Source organism: Schistocerca americana, chromosome 5 (assembly GCF_021461395.2).
Source record: "Schistocerca americana isolate TAMUIC-IGC-003095 chromosome 5, iqSchAmer2.1, whole genome shotgun sequence".
Classification (NCBI taxonomy): Eukaryota; Metazoa; Arthropoda; class Insecta; order Orthoptera; family Acrididae; genus Schistocerca; species Schistocerca americana.
In genome coordinates this window covers 553,047,509-553,071,500 of record NC_060123.1, presented here as the reverse complement: position 1 = coordinate 553,071,500, position 23,992 = coordinate 553,047,509, and the positions used below count along the sequence as shown (strand labels likewise).

The following is a 23,992-nucleotide window of genomic DNA, read 5'->3' as shown; positions in this document are numbered from 1 at the left end:
CTTCGTTACTCCGAGGATATGTACTTCTATGTTACTCATCTTGGTAGTTGTCTTGATTGGAATTCAGGAATTGTTACTTCGTCTTCTTTGGTAAGGGAGTTTCGGAAAACCGTCTTTAATAACTCCGCTTTAGTGGCACTGTCATCAGTGACTTCACGGTTGTTATCGCGTAGTGAAGGTACTGATTGCGTCTTGCCACTGGTGTGCTCTATGGATGACCAGAATCTCTTTGGGTTTTCTGCCAGAAAGGACGCCAATTCCGCCGGGCAGCTGAACCTAACCCGTGGGATACCTCAGCCAGCAATAGCACGCGACATTTAATTTTTAAAGACAAGGATTTTCCTCCGGTAACAGTCTGACAGCACCAGCGCGACCAAGAACACAGTCCGGAGGTGGGCCGCTTTTTTGCCCCAGGATGCGTCCGTTAATTGGTTCGTGAGACTCCTGACTGCGTGACGTATCCGCAGCCCGCCGCGGCGAACTCTGTTTGGAGTGGTCCAGCCGGCGGCGGCCGTGCGCGCCGAATCGCCCCGGCTCCACTCCACCAGGCTGCCGCCGTCGCATAATATTGGTGCTGGCCCCGGCGCGGGCGGACCTCCCTTCTTCCCGGCACCCGGACAGTTTAATTAAATGCTTCGGCTCCGCATTAAGAGATCGATTTATTGTGTGGAATCTCCGAGTACGAGCCGCCTCGCCCGGCGCACAATGAGCTCTCCGTTTAATTCTCGCCTCGTCAGCGGTGGGCCTCGGCGGTGCTGGGACGGGGGTAGGGCGTAGCGGGTAGCGGCTACGGAAGGGGGTGCTCCGCGGTGGAGGTATTAGCGTCATCGAGACGCCACTCGGCTGATGCCAATTACGCCTGATTCGACGCTCTCCTCGTCCGCTTCCACCCCCCTCCCCCACCCCCCTCTCCTGCGCCTCTTACCAACTACTCTGGTGGCAAGCAAGGTACAAGGTACTCGTGTCACTGGAGAATTCTATAGCTGCGCCTGGCGACGCAAAGGTAGCGGCACTTTTACGACTAATTGTCAACGTCTCTGCCAACTCAGAGTTTAGGATTTGGCAAAGCATTTCTACAGATTAAATTGTAAATGCCGTGTGCCTAGGGCCTCCCGTCGGGTAGACCGTTCGCCTGGTGCAAGTCTTTCGAGTTGACGCCACTTCGGCGACTTGCGTGTCGATGGAGATGAAATGATGATACGGACACTTTTTTCCTCTAGCTGCTTATTTTTATGACCCACCGTCTAATTTCTTGTGGTGGGTCGTATGTTGCCACATAGCCGCTGTGACTGGGTCCGGGATCCGGTGTGACTGAAAGTAACACCACCCCGGCTCCCGTCCCCACCCACACCGTTGCCCGTGTCCCGCCACATGGAGGCGGGCTGTATTTGTTTACATCCATTTGACATCTTTTTTGTGCAGTTTTATAAAAACTTATAACTAATACAAAATCAAATGAGATATTAATCAACAAAACGAAATTATATATTTATTTAGAAAGAAGGAAGGAAGGAAGAGAATTGAATAGAGAAGAGATAGGTATAATATTGCCCGTCACCTGGTTGTGGGCGGCGGTCCGGGTCTTGGTTCAAATGGTTCAAATGGCTCTGAGCACTATGGGACTTAACATCTGAGGTCATCAGTCCCCTAGAACTTAGAACTACTTAAACCTAACTAACCAAAGGACATCACACACATCCATGCCCGAGGCAGGATTCGAACCTGCGACCGTAGCGGTCTCGCGGTTCCAGACTGACGCGCCTAGAACCGCTTGGCCACACCGGCCGGCCCGGTTCTTCCCGGCCGCGGTGGTCTAGCGGTTCTAGGCGCTCAGTTCGGAACCGCGCGACTGCTACAATCGCAGGTTAGAATCCTGCCTCGGGCATGGATGTTTGTGAAGTCCTTAGGTTAGTTAGGTTCAAGTAGTTCTAAGTTCTAGGGGACTGATGACCACAGATGTTAAGTCCCATAGTGCTCAGAGCCATTTGAACCCCGGTTCTTGGAATGACCCTCAAGACGCTGGCCATCGCTCACCATGCCTTTAGCATCTGCCATCCTAAAAGCTAACGTAACTGGGAGAGATTAGGGTACGTTAAAGCTAGAACTGAGACTAAGACCTCCATATCCAGCCTGATAAACTATTTACGATATACAATAGAGAGGTAACTGCTTTTGTGCTTGGCTCAAAGTTGCTAGTGGAAGGGTGTTTATGGTAAAAGTAATAAACGTAATGACGCTAATGGTTTGTGTTGAGCCTACAAGGCTCCTAGTAGAGTACATCAGGCGCAAGCACCTCCCCGCCCCACCGACAACACGACCTGAACGGTGGTTTTCCCCGATCAACCCATCCGTCGGGTTGGGGTCAAAAGAGAGGGACCACAATTAAGATCCTTCCATCCAGACTGTGCGCTGCCTCTTAACGGAAGGCGTAGGTCCCTTGAAGAGGTACCTAGCTTTAAAAACTTATTAGACATGGAGGTACTGTTATCTATTTACATATTTACATATAAGGAGCAATCCTTTTTTATGATTGTGTGTGTCTTGTGCACCTCTTGTCATTTGTTCCAGACTGTTCTTTGAATCTTTGAAATGGTGTTGGTTGACACTATGGATCATCCGCGCTGGACGCTTCAATATCTGTGTTGGTGCCCTGGTCTGTATCTGTTTCTTCTTCATCACTCGTAGTGTTAATCATGTCTGTGTCCCCCTGGGCATCATGATGTCTATTTTGAAGGAAAGGGACAGAAATGATGATGATGATGATGATGATGATGATGATGATGACAACTTAACTTCCAGTCCCTGAGCGGAGAAAATCTCCGACCCAGCAGGAAATCGAACCCGGCCCGTTGTGTATGACATTCGGTCGCGCTGACCACTCAGCTACCAGGGGCGGACTTCTACACATTGAAAAATCAATACAATGAGAACGATGGAATATTACGAGACGATATAGAGCTGTCTCTACTGGTTTCGAAATGATGCACAAATCGTGTGTTGTGAAGCCTCAGGGTATGTGACTAAAAGTTATTGAACAGATCCACAGAAGGAATGCAAAATGGAAATCAACATCAGCAGCGAACTTGAATTTCATTATCTTTTTACCATCTCTGGTGAATATTTGTGACAAACAAAGAGAGTTCCTGTGGGGTGGGGTTTTCTTTTTGAAGCCACCTATTCTATGAAGTAGGCTGGGGACCTCTGTATAATGCCCTGCAGCCACTCACAGTGATGGTCCTCGTTTGAGAATAATCGACGAAAAATAGTTTTACGTAACCCTGAGCCTTACCAGACAGCTCTTATCATATAACTAGAAGCTGGTGCAAACAGAATCCATGAACAATTGAATGGATTTGGATTTCATCCTCTTCTCTAGCAAATTCATGTTTATTCCGAAACAGTTCAGGTGTGTTCTGAAGCATATTTTAAATATTTTTTATTGGCGATAAAAATAAGCGTCACCTGGCTGTCATTATGGAGTACATTTCGGTAGAATAGCTTTCGTTGTGCATGTAGCTCTTCCAGAACTATTCACAAATATTGTGTCGCATAAAGTATCGTCAGAACTCACAAACATTTCAATAAAGATTTAAAAAGTACCCTTCCCCCCCCCCCCCCCCAATGGGACTCGAACCTATACCCTTCAGCACGGAATTGACACAACTTGGCCGCCACGCTATTGCAGCGTTTAGAAAATAAGCTGTTATTAAGGTTATATGAATCATTACAATTCTTCTACCTAGATTACTCGTAAAGAGGACCTCGGCAGGCTGACTGGCTGCAGGGTGTGATACCCGGAACCCTGCACCACTGTATAGGAATTTTAAAAAAATCTGTCCCCCCCTTCATATTTCCACGTGGCTCACTTGTCCTATTTGAAAATCATCATCAGTAGCGGCTCAGATCTGCATCTTATTCACATCTTTGCTACGGTGGAACGTATTTTGTATCATAAACAGTCCAATAGCTCCTGTTAAAACTTGTAAACTGTCAACGGCAAATTTGTAGCGTGCAAGCAAATACATATAATTTGTAATACGATGAAAAGTCCCGCCGTGCAACTGATGTGAAGAATAATTCTCACTGACAATGCTTCAAAATAAAAGAAACGTGCGTATCACACTCAAGGTATGTAGCTTAGTTGCAAAATTTTATCTGATACACTAAGAAGGAGATTCGCCTATTAACAAGTGAATAATAAACGTCATCTCAGTTTTTTTCGTCTGCAGTGTGGAAGATACGGAACAGTCCGTTCGATATTTGATGTTAGAAATCGCGGCAGCGAAGGCACGACGCATTTAATTTCGTACTATCGCCCGCTTCTTTTTTTCTGGTTTAACGCTTGGGTTGATTTTAAGGGCAGCTCCTCAGTTTCCTTTTAAATTTCAGCCGTTTTTTTCTCACATTACACATTAGTATCAGTTGTCCGAGTGTACTATGCAACAGGAAAAACGGTGTTTGGTGTAAAAGTTTGAGTTTTCACTGCATGTTTTTATGTTTAAACGCCGTCCATACTGTTTTTTTAACTGAATTTTATCGTGTTTCCTTTCTGGAGGATCGTAGTCGCAATTTCTGAAGACTGGCCACTCCTGGTTATTATGACAAAAATATGATAAATATAATATTATGAAGATTTTCCAGAGAGCCTAAGGCGATAATGTAATGAGTTGTTCTCACCACACCTAAGCATGCTGTTATTTTTATAGAACAGCTGTTTCCATATCGAGTAACTTGTCGCTTTCGTTTGGCCCTATTTACGAGACTCAGAAATTTCTTGTGAAGGTTTCTCCTAGAATGTGTATTTCTATTGCACTCCAACACTAACTCCGAGAATAAAATAGTTTTCGAGCCAATAGTTCGCTACTTGATCTGCGGATGGCTCTCCTGAAAGTTGGAGCTCACTCGCTCTGTATTATATGCTATCGGGTGTTACTGAATCAAGTGCTGAAGAAAGTAAATGAAACCCCTAATGTGAAAGCGTTATGTAACTGTGTTATGTTTATTTCTGTACTCCGTGAGCCAGCATAAACGATTATATTTCGTTACACAACCGCAATTTGCCAAATAAACCGCAGATTAATGTAATGTAGATGTAATTGTAATGTACCTGATAACGGCAGCGTGCTGCGAACGTCGTGCTGGTACGTATTAGTTAAAAGTGACTGAAGCAGTGGAAACTATTTTTTAAAAATGGAGAAAAGGAGTTGTCAAAGTCGCTAAAATTTTCACAATTCCTGCAGAACTCTATGTTTCAATAGTAGTTGCTGATGAGCGACGCGGAACTCCGTTATGCCTTACAAGTAGTTTGAACTTAAATGCTGAGATCACGCGCCTTACAAAACAAAAGCAGATTCAAAATCACAGACTTAAATTAAATCCGTCCCAACAGGCCTTGGAAGCCCCAACGGTACCGACCGGCCGCCGTGTCATCCGCAGCCCACAGGCGTCACTGGATGCGGATATGAAGGGGCATGTGCTCAGCACACCGCTCTCCCGGCCGTATGTCAGTTTACGAGACCGGAGCCGCTACTTCTCAATCAAGTAGTTCCTCAGATTACCTCACAAGGGCTGATTGCATCCCGCTTGCCAACATGCGCTCGGCAGACCGGACGGTCACCCATCCAAGTGCTAGCCCAACCCGACAGCGCTTAACTTCGGTGATCGAGTGTTACCACTACGGCAAGGCCGTTTACAAAAATCACAGACGTTTACGAGTACTTCATTCGTCGTATACAAATGACACATTTAAAGCCTCGATACTGTTGATTGTTGATAGATCGTGTAAAAGGCCTGCTGACTTGTAGGAATTTTCCTAAAGAGGAAACGTTGTCATAACGAGCATCAGATGGTAATGCCAAATACCACTGCTCCATGTTGGCACATTACCTAATTCGCTATGAGACAATGGCCTTGCCGCAGTGGATACACCGGTTCCCGTGACATCACCGAAGTTAAGCGCTGTCGGGTGTGGTCGGCACTTGGATGGGTGACCATCCTGGCCGCGATGCGCTGTTGCCATTTTCGGGGTGCATTCAGCCTCGTGATGCCAATTGAGGAGCTACTCGACCTAATAGTAGCGGCTTCGGTCAAGAATACCATCATAACGACCGGGAGAGTAGTGTGCTGACCCCATGCCCCTCCTATCCGCATCCTCCTCTGAGGATGACCGGTGGTCGGATGGTCCCGATGAGCCACTTGTGGCCTGTAGACGGAGTGGTAATTCGCTATGGAATTTAGCACCATCCATCAATGGTCAAAAACATCGCCTGTTTATTTCAAACAAGAGATCCATCGAAATAGTGATAATTTATAAAAGCACCGTGCGAAGTAGCGCCCAGGACCTTCAACAGTTTTTATCACGTCTGGCAAACTTTTATCAGTACAGAGGATCTTATTTCATTAATAACTGCATGGTATGTTGTGGCGCGTTAAGTTTGGACTATAGCAGGGGTGGGCGATGGTTTTGCTCGGGTACCGCTTTGTAGAAGCAGAGGTTAGCGGATGGCCGGAGCTTTTAAAGTCATTGCATGGATTAATTAACTTCGCATTTCAGAAACGATGAAAATGGTTTAATAAAAATATGACTGTCTTAGAGGGATATTAGATAGGCGTATGCGGCCCGCGGCCCGCTATTTGCCCACCCCTGCCCCAGAGAGTGGAGAGACGTGAGGAGACTGACCTGATGTAGTCTGTCTTGCAGAGGATCATGTTGGCCTTGGTGAAGCAGGAGCCGCCGATGTCTGCGAGCATGGCGCCGCAGCAGGAGCACTTGAGGCAGCCGTTGTGCCAATAGCGGTCGAGCGCGTGCAGCAGGAAGCGCTCCACGATCTTGCCGCCGCAGCCGGCGCACACCTTCACCGTGCCGCCCGTGCAGTTGTTGTTGTTGTTGTTGTTGGCGGGCCCGCCGTTGTTGTTGGGGTTGGGCCCCGCGCTGCTGGCGGGACCACCGCCGGGCCCGCCGCCGCCCACCGTCGTCGCTGCGGGGTTGTTGTTGTTGGCGTTGCCGCTGTTGTTATTGTTGTTGTTGGCGTTGTTGAGGTGGTGCTGGTGGTGCGGGTGCATCTGCTGCGGGCCGCCGCCGGGCCCGCCGGGTCCGCCCCCGCCGCCACCGCCGCCGCCGCCCCCGCTGCCCGGGCCGGGCCCGAAGCCGTGGTGGTCCCCCGGTCCCGGGCCGCCCGCGCCCAGCACGTGGCCGTTGCTGACAGGACCCCCCGGGCCGCCGCCCCCGCCGCCGCCTCCGGGAGGCCCACCCCCGGGCCCGGCCGCAGGGTGCGGCGGGTGCGGGTGGTGGTGGTGATGGTGGTGGTGGTGGTGCGGGTGGTAGGAGCTGTTGTCCGGAGGCGGCGAGTGCGGACTCGCCAGCTCCGTGTAAGCGTGGTAATGCGGGTTCATGGCTGCCGTGGCCAGCTTGCCGGTGTGCGGGGCTGCTGCCGCGCACAGTTCTGCAACACACGAACAACACGCGGCCGCTGTAATACAATACTCTGTTTCAAAGATCGTCAGGCTTGGTGGATGTCACGAACGAGACATGTGTGGAAAAAGACACCAAACAGTTTAACCCTCAGACTACCAACGGGATGAATGTGTCTCACCATAGATTATCGCTATGTATCAGTGTCCCACTGGTAAAGGGAAGCCAGCTACTGGTTAGCAGAATTCTTATAATTATAGATTGCACATGTAGCTGGTGCCTTCCTTGAGTTCGCCGGCCGGGATGGCCGAGCGGTTCTAGGCGCTAGTCTGGAACCGAGCGACCGCTACGGTCGCAGGTTCGAATCCTGCCTCGGGCATGGATGTGTGTGATGTCTTTAGGTTAGTTAGGTTTAATTAGTTCTAAGTTCTAGGCGACTGATGACCTCAGAAGTTAAGTCGCATAGTGCTCAGAGCCATTTGAACCTTCCTTGAGTTCCATTGTTAACCCTCGTCACCGTATTGTCACAAGTGATTGCTTCGCAGCTGCATACAGGCAACCACATTACCAGATTCGTAAAGCGGGCTGACTATACGCCTTTTCAAATACATCGCGTCAACGACTTGCATTCACGAACTAGTACTAGCCACATCACAAACGTAGCCCATATTGAGCACCTCTAGTATGAGCTACAAGATTGGAGAGATTCTCTGCCCACTGATGTGTGTCTCCTACCAAAATATCTAATTAGGTTTTGCGCAGTGGTCTTCTGAAACCCAAGAGATTCTTATGAGTAATTCTTTGTGTCATACTCCCCCGCCCCACCCTGCTTGTAAAACAAAATGACCGGAATTATTTTTATCATATTCTTACTTCTGACTAACACATTAATTAAAATAACCATACACCAACGTTTTTGAAATAAAATTGATGGTCAAAGGTTAACGCCATACTTGCTCGACGAATAGTTCCAGGCAGCATTAACAATGTTCGACATATACCCAAGAAAGGTTTTCACTTCAAATATTTTAACAGAGTGTAGCTACATTCAGCTAACAACTCCAGAAAAGAAAAGGAGCACATGAAAGAAGTATACATCAACCAGAAGGACGGTAAGGACAGTAACATAAAAGAAAAATAAATACCCAAAATTTGATCGGCTGTCAATTTAGAAAACTTCGACGATCATGAGCTACCATCTATAGTGAAATCTACCTGGTATTTCGCGTTTAACAGAAAAACAGGTACCGTATTCATTTTGATTATTCACCAATATGTTCCCTAACTAATAATTTAACAGGTACTGAAGAAGACAGGTTTGTACACAAAAGTCTCGACGTAATAAGGCACTACAACAGACAAAAAAAATCACTTGCGTCAATAGAACGTGCCCTAATCGCTATTAAACTAGCACCTTTCCTGCAGTCAGACGAGATACCATTTCCAAACGCAAAATGAATGAAACCAACGGGATTTAGGTCACACGACTATCTCTTAAAAAAAATACTGAATATTTTTCGATATAAAACATCTTATGCTGGATAAGACCAGAAATAATAAAGAAAAGTGCGCAAATTTCCAAAAATAGGACTCAGGTGAAAAGTTCAACGATCTTAAGGACTTTGCTGTGATGGAAGCAGTTACTGTTTTACAGTTTATTGTTTTATTTATCTTTTTAATATTTCAATCTACTGCATATAATTTCTGTCTATAATATCACACTTTTCCATTATCTATGTTTTAAATTTTTACACGATGCAAATGGAGTACCTTCCCCTAATGGAACAGAAGAACATCTTTTCTTTCTAGGAATAATACCAATTCTATTTCATTTTATTATAAAACTGTCAATCCAGAAAGAAGAAGGATTTTAGTTTTAATATGACACCGTTAAGTTTTCTCAGTAAGAAGTGTTTGCTCATTAATAATGTTTAAAAACACTTGGACATTAAAAATGAGCTAAAATAATAAGCACTAAAAGAACTTAACAGGGAAAACAATTATAGCGGAGGCATTATTGGAGACTGTAAGAACGGATTAGAACGGGAGGTTCGGAGAGTGCATGCCAGGAAGCCGAATGGACACTGGGTCGAATCCCGGCGAGACGAAATTTTTCAGTCTGCCTTTGCCCTAGCTTTCGTATCTCGATTATGTGAAGATGAGGCAGGGACGTCACGTGGTTCAGATTTTACGTTAAACTATAGGTCCCCTTTCTCCCGTTGGATTGCTACGTAGATTAGAAGCATGAACGTCGCCAAAATGGCGTCCAGCTAGAAGACTTGCACCAGGCGCACGAACATCCCTCTTGAGAGACTCTCAGCCAGTCATTGAATACGATATTTATTTTATTTCAGAAAGTAAATTATATATTTCTCGTAAAATAACTGTTAGTTCTGTGAATAGTTCCGTTGCCGCATGTATTCGCCATTTCATTACTCTTTCCAAAGGATAAAATTTGACGAGCTTCTTCTTATTATAATTAAGTACATTTCTGTACACAAGATGAGTAGTGCAAGGTGTACCACCACACTTATTTCGCCAACGATTCAAGATTCAGCGCTGAACCTCGCGTTTGGAGGGCGGTCTAGAGGCAGGCGTATCCCCCTACGCAAACTCCCTGTAGCGTCTTTCGATGACGTTTTCGGTCAAGCTTTCCTGACCTCAATTTGTTCCTCAAGGAACTCTCTTCAATCCCTCGAAATCATTTTGTTACATTCTGTAAGTGGTGTATTTACAGTGTGCAGTGGAGAACGCTTGTTCTCGCACGTTACGTTCAATGATATCTCACAGAGGGCGAGTGACGCTGCAGTATATGCGCAGGTACGCTATTAGATGGCGAATACAGAAAGACGGCTCAGTTGCATAACGTCGACGTATTTTCCATTATAGAATATACACGTGTCACGCTCGAAAGGTCAAGGCAATCCGCTACGGAGCAGAGAAACGAATGCTAGAACTGTATCCCACGGAGCTTTGTTGACCGCATCACCGTCTCACCTTTTTCTGAGGATCTTCCCCGATGAAATGAAGACTACTTTTCTACGCGTTGCAAACAGCAGAGAGGACTGATTTATGTCTGATGCTCCAGCGAGCGCTGCGCTACAGATTATCTAAGGTCTCGTTTCAGTTATCGACTCGCTATCTTTTTTCCACGTTTCCGAGAACGTGATTCTTCTTTCGTTACAGACTAAAGAGTGGAATAAGAGTTGATCAATGCTAGGTCAGCAGTAATTTAGGGGGTATTGGTCTCGCTGATATACAGGGTGAGTCACGAAGATATGCAAATATTTTAATATGTTATTCTACAAGTAAAACTAAAGAAAAAAGTTAATATAAACATAGGTCAGCAAATGTTTAGTTGTGGAGTAAGGGCTACTAAAAGATTTTTCCTACAATTTAGCAACTTCGCTAATATGAAGCCACCGAAAAACTGTACGAGGTTAAAGTAAAGCTTTATGTACATTTATTTTGTTGTCATAGATCTGGTGAATCTAATAAAACATATCCCGGACATGTATCTGCTGTAGTTTTCCAGAACATTCATGGAAGCAAAGATTATTATATAAATAAATTTGTTTACTTTCCACTAAGAATATAGAAACATTTATGTCACTGTTGGCAACCGTTACTGAGTTGTTTGAGTCGTTTCCTAGCCTTGAAACGAGTTATTTTCTGTATTGTTCAGTGAAATAACATAGTAACAACAGTGTATTTAAGTGCAACCACATAGTAACTGTTGTAGTTTGTAGATTATTTATGAAATAGGGATGCCTTCCAAATTTACGACAGAGGAATACGCCGATATGGTGTTTATCTATGGCAAATGTGACAGTAATGCTATGGCTGCAGTTAACGAACATCGCGTACTTTATCCAAGTCGGAGGATTCTGAATACATGAACCATTAGTGGAGCATTTGGAACGTTACGGGAGAGAGGTTTTCCACCTAGCGTTCATAATAAGTACGAGTGCTCGATACGTGAAGACGATGATGAGGATATTACAGATGCTGTTCAACATAGCCCGGGTACCAGTACACGATGTATCTCTCAACGATTAGCCATTTCACAACCGAAAGTATGGCGTTCACTGACGTACTACAATCTGTATCCTTACCATAAACAAAAAGTGGATCTTTTACATCTGGTAAATCTTGCCCTTTGCTTGGAGTTGTGCAACTGGTTAAATACTAATCGGCAGTTACACAAATACATTTTATTTACTGAAGAGGCACAGTTTACTATAGACTTACAACTTACATAAGGAGATTACTTCTTTGCTTCTCTGGATGTTATCGAAATGTACTGCAGACACGTTTTATTACATTCACCAGATCAATAACGCCAAAATAAATGGATATTAAATGGAAATCGTGCCTTAGTTTTACCTGGTACAGTTCTGCGATGGCTTCACATTAGCGAAGTTGCTAAATTTCAGGCAAAATCTTTTATTAGCCCTAACTCCGTAACTGAACATTTGCGGATCTATGTTTATACGAATTTTTTTCATTAGTTTTACTTGTAGAATAACATATTAAAATATTTGCGTATCTTCGTGAATCGCCCTGCATAATGCAGCACAAAATAATGTAGCTGACAATGTCGAGAGCGACATGGCCGGATCTCAGAAATTTTTACTTGAATGTAATGTAATTCATCTATTTTCACCATGTGAATAACCGGAGATGTAGAATTCGATTGTCTTATATCGTAACAATTAAAGTGCACAGCAAACTATCTACTTCTGTGGTCTTTTACATTATGAAAAGTATTCAGACGATCCGCTACTACATTTTCCAGATCCAACAACGTCATAGTTTTAGCTCGACCGCCGGTCTCATCAGTGTAATGAGGCTGAATAATTACTCTTTCGATAACCCATGGCTATCAGCTTGCTAAAGATATTATACACATCCATACTGAAAGTTATATGAAAGGTAGTTCTCAAACGTTTATTGTATTTATTACAATCACACTATTCCACTACCATTTTTAAACTCAATGGCTCGCTCGAACACCACATAATAAGTCCAGTGATGTTTTAACAAGTACTATAATCCTGCCATTTCTTCTAGTTAATATTAGGTGACGAACCCGGCACTGACAGTATTCTATTACAAACGAAAACAAATAAATGAACTCTATTTGTAGTGTAATATCGAAATAATTTCATTTCCATGTATTCTTAAAAACACTTCTGAAATTTGGAAACAGTCGTACAGAGAAATACGTATAACGCACAAGTGTATAAGCGCAGCGCAGCTGCTTTACGTGTCTACAAAGCGATATTGTAAACGTCTCTATGGCAACGCCTCTTCATGTTTATACGGACGGCTTCGCAGTTGAAAACTGTCAAAAGCGTTTTGAAGTGTCAAGGATTTGTTTATGTTGACTCAGCTGGGGGAGTGACTTGATAGTAAAGAATAAATGTCTTAAAAACTTCATGCATGATGTGGCAATTTTTCACGCATTTCAGTATTTATGACGTCATATCGTAGAATGATAGATATACACTACGGGCCATTAAAATTGCTACACCAAGAAGAAATACAGTGATAAAAGGGTATTCATTGGACAAATATATTACATACATGCGATTACATTTTCACGCAATTTGGGTGCATAGATCCTGAGAAATCAGTACCCAGAACAACCATCTCCGGCCGTAATAACGGTCTTGATACGCCTACGCACTGAGTCAAACAGAGCTTGGATGGCGTGTACAGGTACAGCTGCCAATGCAGCTTCAACACGATACCACAATTCATCAAGAGTAGTGACTGGCGTATTGTGACGAGCCAGTTGCTCGGCCACCATTGACCAGACGTTTCCAATTGATGAGACATCTGGAGAATGTGCTGGCCAGGACATCAGTCGAACATTTTCTGTATCCAGAAAGACCCGTACAGGACCTGCAACATGCGGTCGTGCATTATCCTGCTGAAATGTAGGTTTTCGCAGGGATCGAAAGAAAGGTATAGCCACGGGTCGTAACACATCTGAAATGTAACGTCCACTGTTCAAAGTGCCGTCAATGCGAACAAGAGCTGACCGAGACGTGTAACCAATGGCACCTCATACGATCACGCCGGGTGATACGCCAGTATGGCGATGACGTATACACGCTTCCAATGTAAACAGAACCTGGATTCATCCGAAAAAATGACGTTTTACCATTCGTGCACACAGGTTCGTCGTTGAGTACACCATCGCAGGCGCTCCTGTCTGTGATGCAGCGTCAAGGGTAACCGCAGCCATGGTCTCCAAACTGATAGTTCATACTTTTGCAAACGTCGAACTGTTCGTGCAGATGGTTGTTGTCTTGTAAACGTCTCCATCTGTGACTCAGCGATCGATACGTGGCTGCACGATCCGTTACAGCCATGCGGATAAGACGCCTGTCATCTCGACTGCTAGTGATACGAGGCCGTTGGGATCCAGCACGGCGCTCCGTATTACCCTCCTGAACCCACCGATTCCTTATTCTGCTAACAATCATTGGATCTCGACCAACGCGAGCAGCAGTTTCGCGATACGATAAACCGCAATTGCGATAGGCGACAATCCGACTTTTATCAAAGTCGGAAAGGTGATGGTACGCATTTCTCCTCCTTACACGAGGCATGACAACTTAGTTTCACCAGGCAACGCCGGTCAACTGCTGTTTGTGTATGAGAAATCGGTTGGAAAATTTCCTCATGTCAGCACGTTACATGGGTCACCACCGGCGCCAACCTTGTGTGAATGCTCTGAAAAGCTAATCATTTGCATATCACAGCATCTTCCTGTCGGTTAAATTTCGCGTCTGTAGCACGTTATCTTCGTGGTGTAGCAATTTTAATGGCCAGTAGTGTATTTGTGTAGGTACATCTACCGACATATGTGGATACTGTCTGTGATATACGTTGCGAATAGAGTTAGTAGGAAAGGAGCAATAAATTTAAACGTCGTACATAATGCGGCAGTTTTTCACGGATCGCATTGTTTATGGCGTATGTCTCCCGAGCTGTGACACGTGGTTGGTTCTTACTCCTACAGCGAATGTTGCCTGACAGTACGTGACATGTTGATCAAGTTTAGTTGAAGTAAGTCCGTTGGTTGAGGAGGAGTTGTGAAACACACGCACGTACTTACGCACATACATAGACCCATTTTTATAACATGTATGTGCTTCCTTCCTCGCCGTTTCTGCTGTGAACCCATCCGATTAGTTACGTTTACTGAACTTACTCACACGCTTTTTTGCGTAATTTAAAGTGATAAAACTGTAATTAGAAAAACTGACCGATTTTTTTTTTTTTTTCAGCTATTGATTTTTCGTAGTTGTGTCACTTCGAACGATGAGTACACTATCCGACCAAAAATAGCCAGACACCATTACGTAACGCTGAATTGACCACCAAATATCACTGGAGGCGGACCGGCCAGTGTAAAAGGTGAAGAGGGAGTATTGTGTTGTCAGTAGAGAAATAACAACGGCAGGAACGGTCGGTCATGAGAGTTCAGCGGCTCCGAACATTGACTAGCCTTTGGATGTCACTTGAGTAACAAATCCATCGGCGATATCTCTAAACTTCTAAAGCTGCCCAACTCACCTGTTGATGATTGACTGTGAAGTGGAAAAGCGAAGGAACAACTACAGCTAAATGAACCTCAGCCAGCAGAATCGTATACTGGCGGAAAAGGAACAGCGAATAACTGCGGAGCAGGTACGGGGAAAAAAAATCGCACGAAATCAGATGAAGGAATCGCTCTTGAATTCCAAAGCGCAACTAGGACAATGATTGTGCGTAGCTAGTTAAAAATATTGGGGTACAATAGTCGAGCAACTCCTAAAAAGTCACAAATTTCTGGAGCCAGTGTCAAGCCACTGGCCAGTGAATTAGTGGAAATGAATGATTTGGAATGATGGATCACGCTATACACTGTGGCATCCGACGCATGGGTTTACGTTTGGCAAACGTGTAAAAAATATTACCTGTCACCACGTATAGTGCTACCAGTGAAATATGGACGATGTGGTGTTGCTATAAGGGGGCGTTTTTCGCGGTTAAAGTGTGGACCTCTTGTTGCGCTTAAGAAAACGTTATATGCAGAAGGATATGAACATATTTTACAGAATTGTGTACTGCGCTTTGTAGAACAGCAGTTCGGAGACGATGGCTCTTGTATCAGTATGGCAAGGCACCCTGAAATAAAGCAGCGTCTGTGAGGCAATGGTTTGAAGAAAGTAGCATTGCTTAAATGGACTGTCCCGTTCAGTGTCCAGGCATTATCCCAATGGAACGCCTTTGGAATGGGTTAGAATGTCGCTGCGCTCCAGACCCGAGCGTCCAAAGTCATTTCCTTCCCTCGTTTCGGTTCTCGGGCAGAGTAGGCTACTTTTTACCCACAGACATTTAGATGCCTGTTCGCAGCGGAACTCAAGACGTGAAAGTAACGAAGGTTGGACCCGTGTAAGGTGTCAGGCAAATCCAACACCTTCCACGAAAACCCTGACATGATAGAAAATCCGGCAATATGACACATAGCTCCGAATAAATCCTGACATTAAAGTGACCAAAGTAATACGATCAACGAGTGAGCAAATGGAATACCACAGACTAACACAAGTACGTCTAAATGCATGTCATACCTTCCCACCGTGAAACAGACGCAGTTCCGAGGGAAGAAACGAGAACAGAAGCCGAGAGCAGAGCCGTGTAGGCTAGAAGGCCCTACAATAAGAGTGGGACAATGGGACCCCGCTACGCCGGCCGACCACCAAGAGGCCCATCCTCCAGCCCATGTTAAAAAATAGAGCCCTCCAGAAGAACAGTATAGATCTTACGATAATACTAAAGGGGCCACACCAGCGGCACGTTTTAGCGTGAGACTATACACGTCTCTGTTACAATGCAAACATTAAAAACATTGCCCCACCACGAAAAGTATAACGTTTCTCATTGGATAGACAGAATTTTTGTAGGCGGAGCTTAAGGTTAACATTGAGACGCTGATTGGTCAGTTGAAAAAACAACCAGATACTTTTTCTTAAACCAACTTCGGTAAACAGTAGTAAGGATAAGTTCGAGAGAGTTGCTACCGAGACGGCGAGGTGTGTGGAGCTGCGCCACCAGCCGCCCCTGACGCTGCCTAACCACCGACAAGGTAACGAACGCACACGATGCTGCATAAGAGCAAATAAGGCTTCAGTCAGAACTGCAGAAGTCTCATCTGTTACATCCCCTTTTTGCGTAATACTAGTGTCGATCGTCAAGTAAACTTCGTGGTATTCACATTTGCTACTTGCAGTTAAAATCTGAAATGTGATGATTTTTCTGTTATATAATTATTGAGAAGCCACATCAGCCACTGTAATTTACAAGTTAAATAAGTAATTAAAGATACTTGAGGGTCACTGTAGACCATTTTTGATAGTTTTCTCTTTTATAAAACTTAATTTAATCCTAGATTATAGATGTGATATGGAATAAGTCATCCTTCGATCCATTATAGAACTTAGAAACCCATTCAGGGAATATTCTTTCACATTTTTGTTGAACGCAGTTGGTTTTTATCATCTTGTATTAAAATATTTCCTTTCATCAATAGTACAGTTTATAAACAATGTTTTGTGAGTAGAATAAAAATTCCAATGGTAAACTTTCGACGTTATTTTACCAGCTGACTAAAAATAGGAAAGCCTTGAACCCCTTCCACTAAATTTAGTTAGTATTAAGATTCTTTTACAGGGAGTGCAGTGGATCTGACGCTGAAATCATTAAGTATTTGATTACATCATCGCTAGTCTCACTGAACTCTTCTGAACTCTACATGTCACGTGTGGTCTGGCGTCTCCTTACCAGCAACAGGTCCCTGGTTCAAAACTAGTCAATTCCACCACGCAGAATGTTAGACCCGTCCCATATTGATGTTTACTGATACACGTCCGGATACTTTTGAGCAGATAGTGTGGAAGCCACGGCACACCTACTGGAGGTCCTGCATGGGTCTAGCCCAACGGCAGCTTCGGAGGTAGTGTTTCCGCGGCGCACGCCGGTCGTAGCGCGCGGCCCGTGCGTCAGTGGGTAGGCTGCCGGCGATTCCTTATTAAGTCAAGGTCGCGCGACGAGGCTAACGTGTAATTCCGGGGCGCGGCGGCGCGTCGCCGCTCGCTGCTCGCCACCCGCTCTTAGCCACCCGCTGCCAGCCCGGCAGGCGAGGTATTGTGCGGGCGCGAGTGCCGACAGCGGTCATTACCGGCAGTGTTTTAATCAGCAGGTGCGCCGCGCCATTAGTGTTGCTCGGCGGCCCGCTCCTGGGCTCGACAATCTCGCAAACAAACGGAAAAACAACGACGGCAACAAAAGGAGGGGGAAAATACTCGCGGAAAAAACTCGGCCGCTTCAAGAGCGTTTCATTAACCGCCACTGCAGCCGCAGCCGCTGTAGCTGCTTGCCGGCGCCGCTCGGCCCCTCACTCGCTGTGCAGTGCCGTGCGTTTAGCACCCTCCCGACGTCTCCCCGGTAGGTAACCAATTCGCCGCAATTAAACGACGGCCAAAGCCGTCCTCACACGGGACGAGGAAGCGCTCGTGTACGAGGAGCTAGTCGAGTTTTTTGACGTCACGTTCCGCGGCATTCCGTAACGTGGAAGTCTGTTTCTTGGAGAGGAACATGGGTAATGTAAAGGCAAATCGCTTTCTACGTCACAAGCAGATCTCAAGAGATGCCATATTTGATTTCGTCGTTTTCAGTTGAATCCCATATTTGGTGGCCTTTATATTATCGTTTTGTAAGCTAGTGAAACGTGGACTGTGGGAAAACCTAAAAAAGAGAATTGAATCATTTGAGATGTGATGCTACAGAAGAATTGTGAAAATTAGATGGACTGATAAGGCAAGGAAAGAGGTTCTGTGGAGAATCGGCGACGAAAGAAATATATGGAAAACACTGACAAGAAGAAAGAACAGGATGATAGGAAATCTGTTGAGACATCACGGAATAAATTCCACGATACTAGAAGGAGTTTTAGAGGGGAAAAACTGTTGAGAAAGACATAGATTGGAATATATCCAACTAATAATTGAGGACGTTTATGCAAATGCTACTCTGAGATAAAGAGATTGGTCAAAGACAGATCAGAACACTAAAGACTCAAAAAAATGATAAATAAATGAATTAATTTTAAACGTACGTCCTATGCATGCCTTCTATTTCAAATCTCCAGCACACTGATGAAGTTTCGAAAACGCATCATTATTCGTGCCATTTATTGTAATAAAATTACGGGAAACGTGCTGGTGGTTAAAGAATTTTTGTATCTGATTGTTTTCCTAATGTATCTTGCATGTTACGAAAGAAAACCATTTGGAGATAACGGTACATTGAAGATTTATTTAAAAAAAAGCGTTGTTTTTGATACGGTTTGTTACAATTAAATGTCGATTTAGTAACGCAGAAGCATTTAAAGCCTTCACGAGATCGTTCAAAAAATGGCTCTGAGCACTATGGGACTCAACTGCTGTGGTCATAAGTCCCCTAGAACTTAGAACTACTTAAACCTAACTAACCTAAGGACAGCACACAACACCCAGGCATCACGAGGCAGAGAAAATCCCTGACCCCGCCGGGAATCGAACCCGGGAACCCGGGCGCGGGAAGCGAGAACGCTACCGCACGACAACGAGATGCGGGCACACGAGATCGTAACATGTCAGTGTTGTTACGAAGTTCATTGTAATGTAGAGAACACAGGTGTCGAATTGCGGAACTGAGTGCATGTGGTTTACGTCCTGCTGTATCAAAATACTTTTTTTATTCACTTTCTCGTTACACTAAACTTGTATGGCACTATCTGTAGTAGAACTTTTGTAAGATGGCGTCCTTAGTGACTGCACATAGAACTTCTTTTTGCCTTATTACTTGTTAATGGCTACTGAAAATTTTGTTTACGTGTATTGCAAACATAACAACATAACTAGTGTATGGGGAAGGGAGGAAACGTTCATTTTACTAGAGTTAACCCAGGAAATTTACAAGCGTCAGTTTTCATATACAAACTATGTGATTAGCGAGCCAGATACAGCCGACAACTGCCGCTAGAGATCGCTGTAGCTGCAAACCGTAACGAGGACCTCGTCGCGTGTGATGCACTTGCTCTTTTACGCATTTTCTCCAGCCGGAACGTAAGCCATGTGTGTCGAGCTTAACGATGAGAAACACGTCCCGAGTGTGCCTGACTTATTTCTGTTCCCCAGATTTTCGACTAAATGCGTTTTTAATCGTCAGTATATGTACCAGGCCGACTTCAAACGTTATGAGGAACTAAGGCGTATATCTGACGCTGCAAAAACATTCATTTTTTAATTTGTCATGCTGCCGTATCCACTACGATAGCCTGATCGGACATAATATTACAATTAATATTAAAAGACAGTCCTACGTTGCAGAATGCTGTTTATTGGTTCAAAACCGACGCGTTTCACTTGGTAGGGGCATCATCAGGGTATCTCGTGCGATGTCGATCATCAGCGTAGAGTAAGATCACGCTCGTAAACCGTAAACACGGCCCCGGAACAAAGTGCCACGCTCAAACAGTGTAGACACAGTATCTTCGCAAATTACAGTACTATGTCCGTTTTTCTTGTAAATATTTATTGTGTACTTTGGTTTTTCCATCTCCCATTATGAATATATTGGGAAATATAGTACATGTAATCTACTCTAATTAGCGTGTTGCCTCAAGAGTGGGTAGATGCTAATTTTTTTCTAGTGTGTGCTTATAGGCATAGCCTATAATTCATATGTACCAATAAATATAAAGATAAAGTAGTAGTTTACGCTGAATACGGATTCCAGCCATATCTCAGAAATTACCATGCGATGTATGACGTGAACACCTGTCGCGCATTTCAAGGTGAATTCGACGTTCTCGATCATCAGCTAGCTCAGAGTACTACTGTGTTTGCAGTGAGTGCAAAAGTCATCACAAAAAGTCACTGAACGTAACTCCTATTTGCTGCATCGACTATCTGTTTAACAGAAACAACAAGACAAAAATTCCAGCAATGATGAGTTTCTACTCATATGTCTATAGTCCGAGAGAAATCTTACGAGGTTAGTTTGTTTACCACTGTCATTCTCCTCCCCCCCCCCCCCCCCCCATAATTGTTCCTGACGCAATGGCGCGCTATAACATCGATTGTTGGTAGGCCGTGTGAGCTCGAATCTCCTAAATGTTACCTTCTTTATCTTTTCACGAGATATACGTACGAGAAAGCAATACATTGGTGGACTCTTCCAGGAACGAACGCTCTCGGTATTTAATAGCGAACTATTGTAGCTTCTGCCACTAGAATTTCACTTCGCCTTACCAAACGAAACTATGACGCAATGCGCTGGTCTTCTTTTGATCTTCTTTGTTTCAGCTTCACAGTTTTGACGTCATCCTTTTCTTTTCCGGGAAATACTTTTAAACGCGTTGGTTGCTGCACCCGAGGAATCGTTATTCGTTAGAGACAGTAAGCTACGTGTTGTGAAATGGAAATAATAAAAGACAAGCAGTTACGTCTGTCTTTCTATCGAAATATTTATTTGGTTATAGACCTTCTTGTGACCCCTGCACAATGTCGTTGCGTATACGACTGAACGCGTAAGAGATATTGATTTTCAGATTATGCACCAACACTTTCCACGTAATATTCAAAGTGTACAAAATCCCAGGAAACAATCGAAGGTTGTACCGTCAGGTGGACCGAAAAACCATCAACAGTTAAAAGTGCGTCGTATTATAGCAGTTGGGTCTGCTGCTGAAATCATGCACTAGAAGCACACGACGATCATCTTACATTTATAACGACATAATTTTCTGGGGGAATAATCTAACTTACGTAGGATTTTCCTTCCCAGGTGGCTTAATCATTATCTGACTGACTGACTACTTTAAACAGATTCCCTGGTTTTTTGTTGCAGATCTACAATGAGGTGACAGAAATTATGGGACAGCGATATGCACATATACAGACGGCTGTAGTGCACACAAGGTGAAAAAGGGCAGTGCATTGACGAAGCTGTTATTTGCATTAAGCTGATTCATGTGAAAAGGTTTCCGTCGTGATTATGTCCGCACGACGGGAATTAACATACTCTGAACGCGGAATAGTAATTTGGAGCTACACGCGTGGTACATTCCATTTCGGAAATCGTTAAGAAATTCAGTACTCCGCGATCCACAGAGTCAAGTGCGCGTCGAGAATACCACATTTCAGGCTTTACCTCTCACCACAGCCAACGTAGTGGCCGAAGGCCTTCACTTAACGATAGAGGAGCAGCGGCGTTCGCGTAGAGTTGTCATTGCTAACAGACAAGCAACACTACGTAAAATAACCGCAGAAATCAATGTGGGACGTGTCCGTTACGACACTGCAGCGAAATTTGGCGTTGGCAGCAGACAACCAGTACGGGCTCCTCACAATATCGGTTGCACCGTAGGCAACAGAAAAACCGTTGCCTGGTCAGATGAGTCCCGATTTCAGTTGGTAAGAACCGATGATAGGCTCCTAGTATGATGCAGACCCCACGAAGCCGTGGACCCACATTGTCAACGAGCCACTTTGCAAGCTGGTGGTGGCTCTATAATGGAGTGGGTTGTGTTTACATGGAATGAACAGGGTCCCCTAGAAGTTCGGCTACTCGGAGAGCATTTACAGCCCTTGATGGACGTCATGTTCCCAAACAACGATGTAATTTTTATGGATAACGATGTTCCATGTCACGGGGCCACGATGGTTCGAGATCGGTCTGAAAAACCTTCTGGACAATTAAAGTGAATGATTTGAACACCTAGATCGCCCGACGTGAATCCCGTCGAGCTGTTATGGAGTATGGCCGGCCGGAGTGGCCGAGCAGTTCTCGGCGCTACAGTCTGGAACCGCGCGACCGCTGCGGTCGCAGGTTCGAATCCTGCCTCGGGCACGGATGTGTGTGATGTCCTTAGGTTAGTTAGGTTTAAGTAGTTCTAAGTTGTAGGGGACTGATGACCTCAGAAGTTAAGCCGCATAGTGCTCAGAGCCATTTTATGGAGTATAATCGAGAGGTCAGTTCGTGCACAAACTCCTGCATCGGCAACACTTCCGCAATTATGGACGTCTATAGAGGTAGCACGGCTCAATATTTTAGCAGGAAACTTCCAACGACTTGCTGAGACCATACCACCTCGAGTTGCTGCACAAAACCGGGAAACTGGAGGTCCGACACTGTATTAGGAGGTATCCCATGAGTTTTATCTCCTCCTTGTACACTTGCGGATTTCACTGCATGAGCTGTTATTTTTCCTACGTACTTGTATTAAGTAATATACACCCATAACAGAACTTCACGTTCTTCCTTTGAAACGTGTAATTCTTTGCTTCCAATAGTAATTTTCTGCGGCTGTATCTTCTTCAAGCACCGCATCTTACACCTACATTATTCTATTGTCGTTGCTATTTCCACCATGTTGCACTCAACTGCGACAATGGGACAGGCGATCGCTCCGCCGTACTTACGCCACGACAACCAATGAAACGGCATTTGAGTGCGGCTTTAGTGCGACACTATGGATCGCTTGTTCGCCGCGAGCAGCGTTCTCGCACAAGCACTCCACAACAACTGCACACTGTAAAAGGAGCGTCAGTGCGGGTAAAGTGACCATCAGACCGACTGTAAATCCCCTTTTAAAAAATCCCTCTGATAGGTTTTTGATAGCTTTGTTGCAGTTTACTGCATATGTACCACGTCGCTAGGCGCTGTATGTACAGGTGTCTCGTTATGCAGCGACACAGAAAATAAAACGCAGAGGTGCATTCACAGTTTATTGTTTCAGTGGAGGCTGTCTAAAAAGTAAACAACACAGAAATGTTGCAACGATTTCTAAACGCTTAACTTGCAGAGCTTTTGGACAGTAGAAAAGAAACTACTTGTACCATGCTTCTAAAAAATCAGTCTCAACATAATGTATTAAGCAAAATAGCACAGGCTCCTACTTTAGAGTAGGAACGTGTGTATGGTTTAACGTGCGTCGGCGACAAGATCATTAGAGTCGGTAGTAATTTGGATAGAGAAACGCAAATCATCGTCACAAACATTGTGGTTCAGGTTTTCCGCGCTCGCCGTAAATTACTCGAGGCAAATAAGGAATGGCTCTTCGAATAAGTATAATTTATTACCGCCTCTTTGTCTATTAAAAGCTATAACCGCCTCTATGTCTATTCAAAGCTATTGCAGCGACTCTAAAGACTTCGACAGGACTTAACCATATCCTAAATGTACATTACACAGTAATCTTTTTTCTGAGTATTTGTCTACGTATGGAATCACATCGTACACCTGACAGGCGAACACGTCACTAGCGAACAGTTAAGGCGAAATTTAAGTAGCAGAGAAGGGATTCTAGAAGTAGTTGGTTGTAGGTGGATAGCTTTGCTAGAGAAATCCTCTCGGCACTCGTCATATACACACATAAAAAAAAAGTTTTGCATCAACCCGGTTCCTAGAGTTTCGGAACCTGTACAGAAAATTGGAATAGAGAGCAACATAAACATTATTTCCGCCCTTTTTATT

The 23,992-nt window shown here is 44.5% G+C and overlaps 1 protein-coding gene across 1 annotated transcript in view; it reads right to left on the bottom strand.

The window, feature by feature from the left end:
* Nucleotides 1-23,992, bottom strand: part of LOC124616523 (thyroid receptor-interacting protein 6-like) — a 535,347-nt gene that overhangs the window by 237,910 nt on the left and 273,445 nt on the right. Inside the window, exon 2 of the mRNA XM_047144838.1 lies at nucleotides 6,680-7,442. Within this exon, the coding sequence (XP_047000794.1) occupies nucleotides 6,680-7,392 (713 nt within the window). The 5' untranslated portion in view covers nucleotides 7,393-7,442. The remainder of the gene's footprint in view (nucleotides 1-6,679; nucleotides 7,443-23,992) is intronic.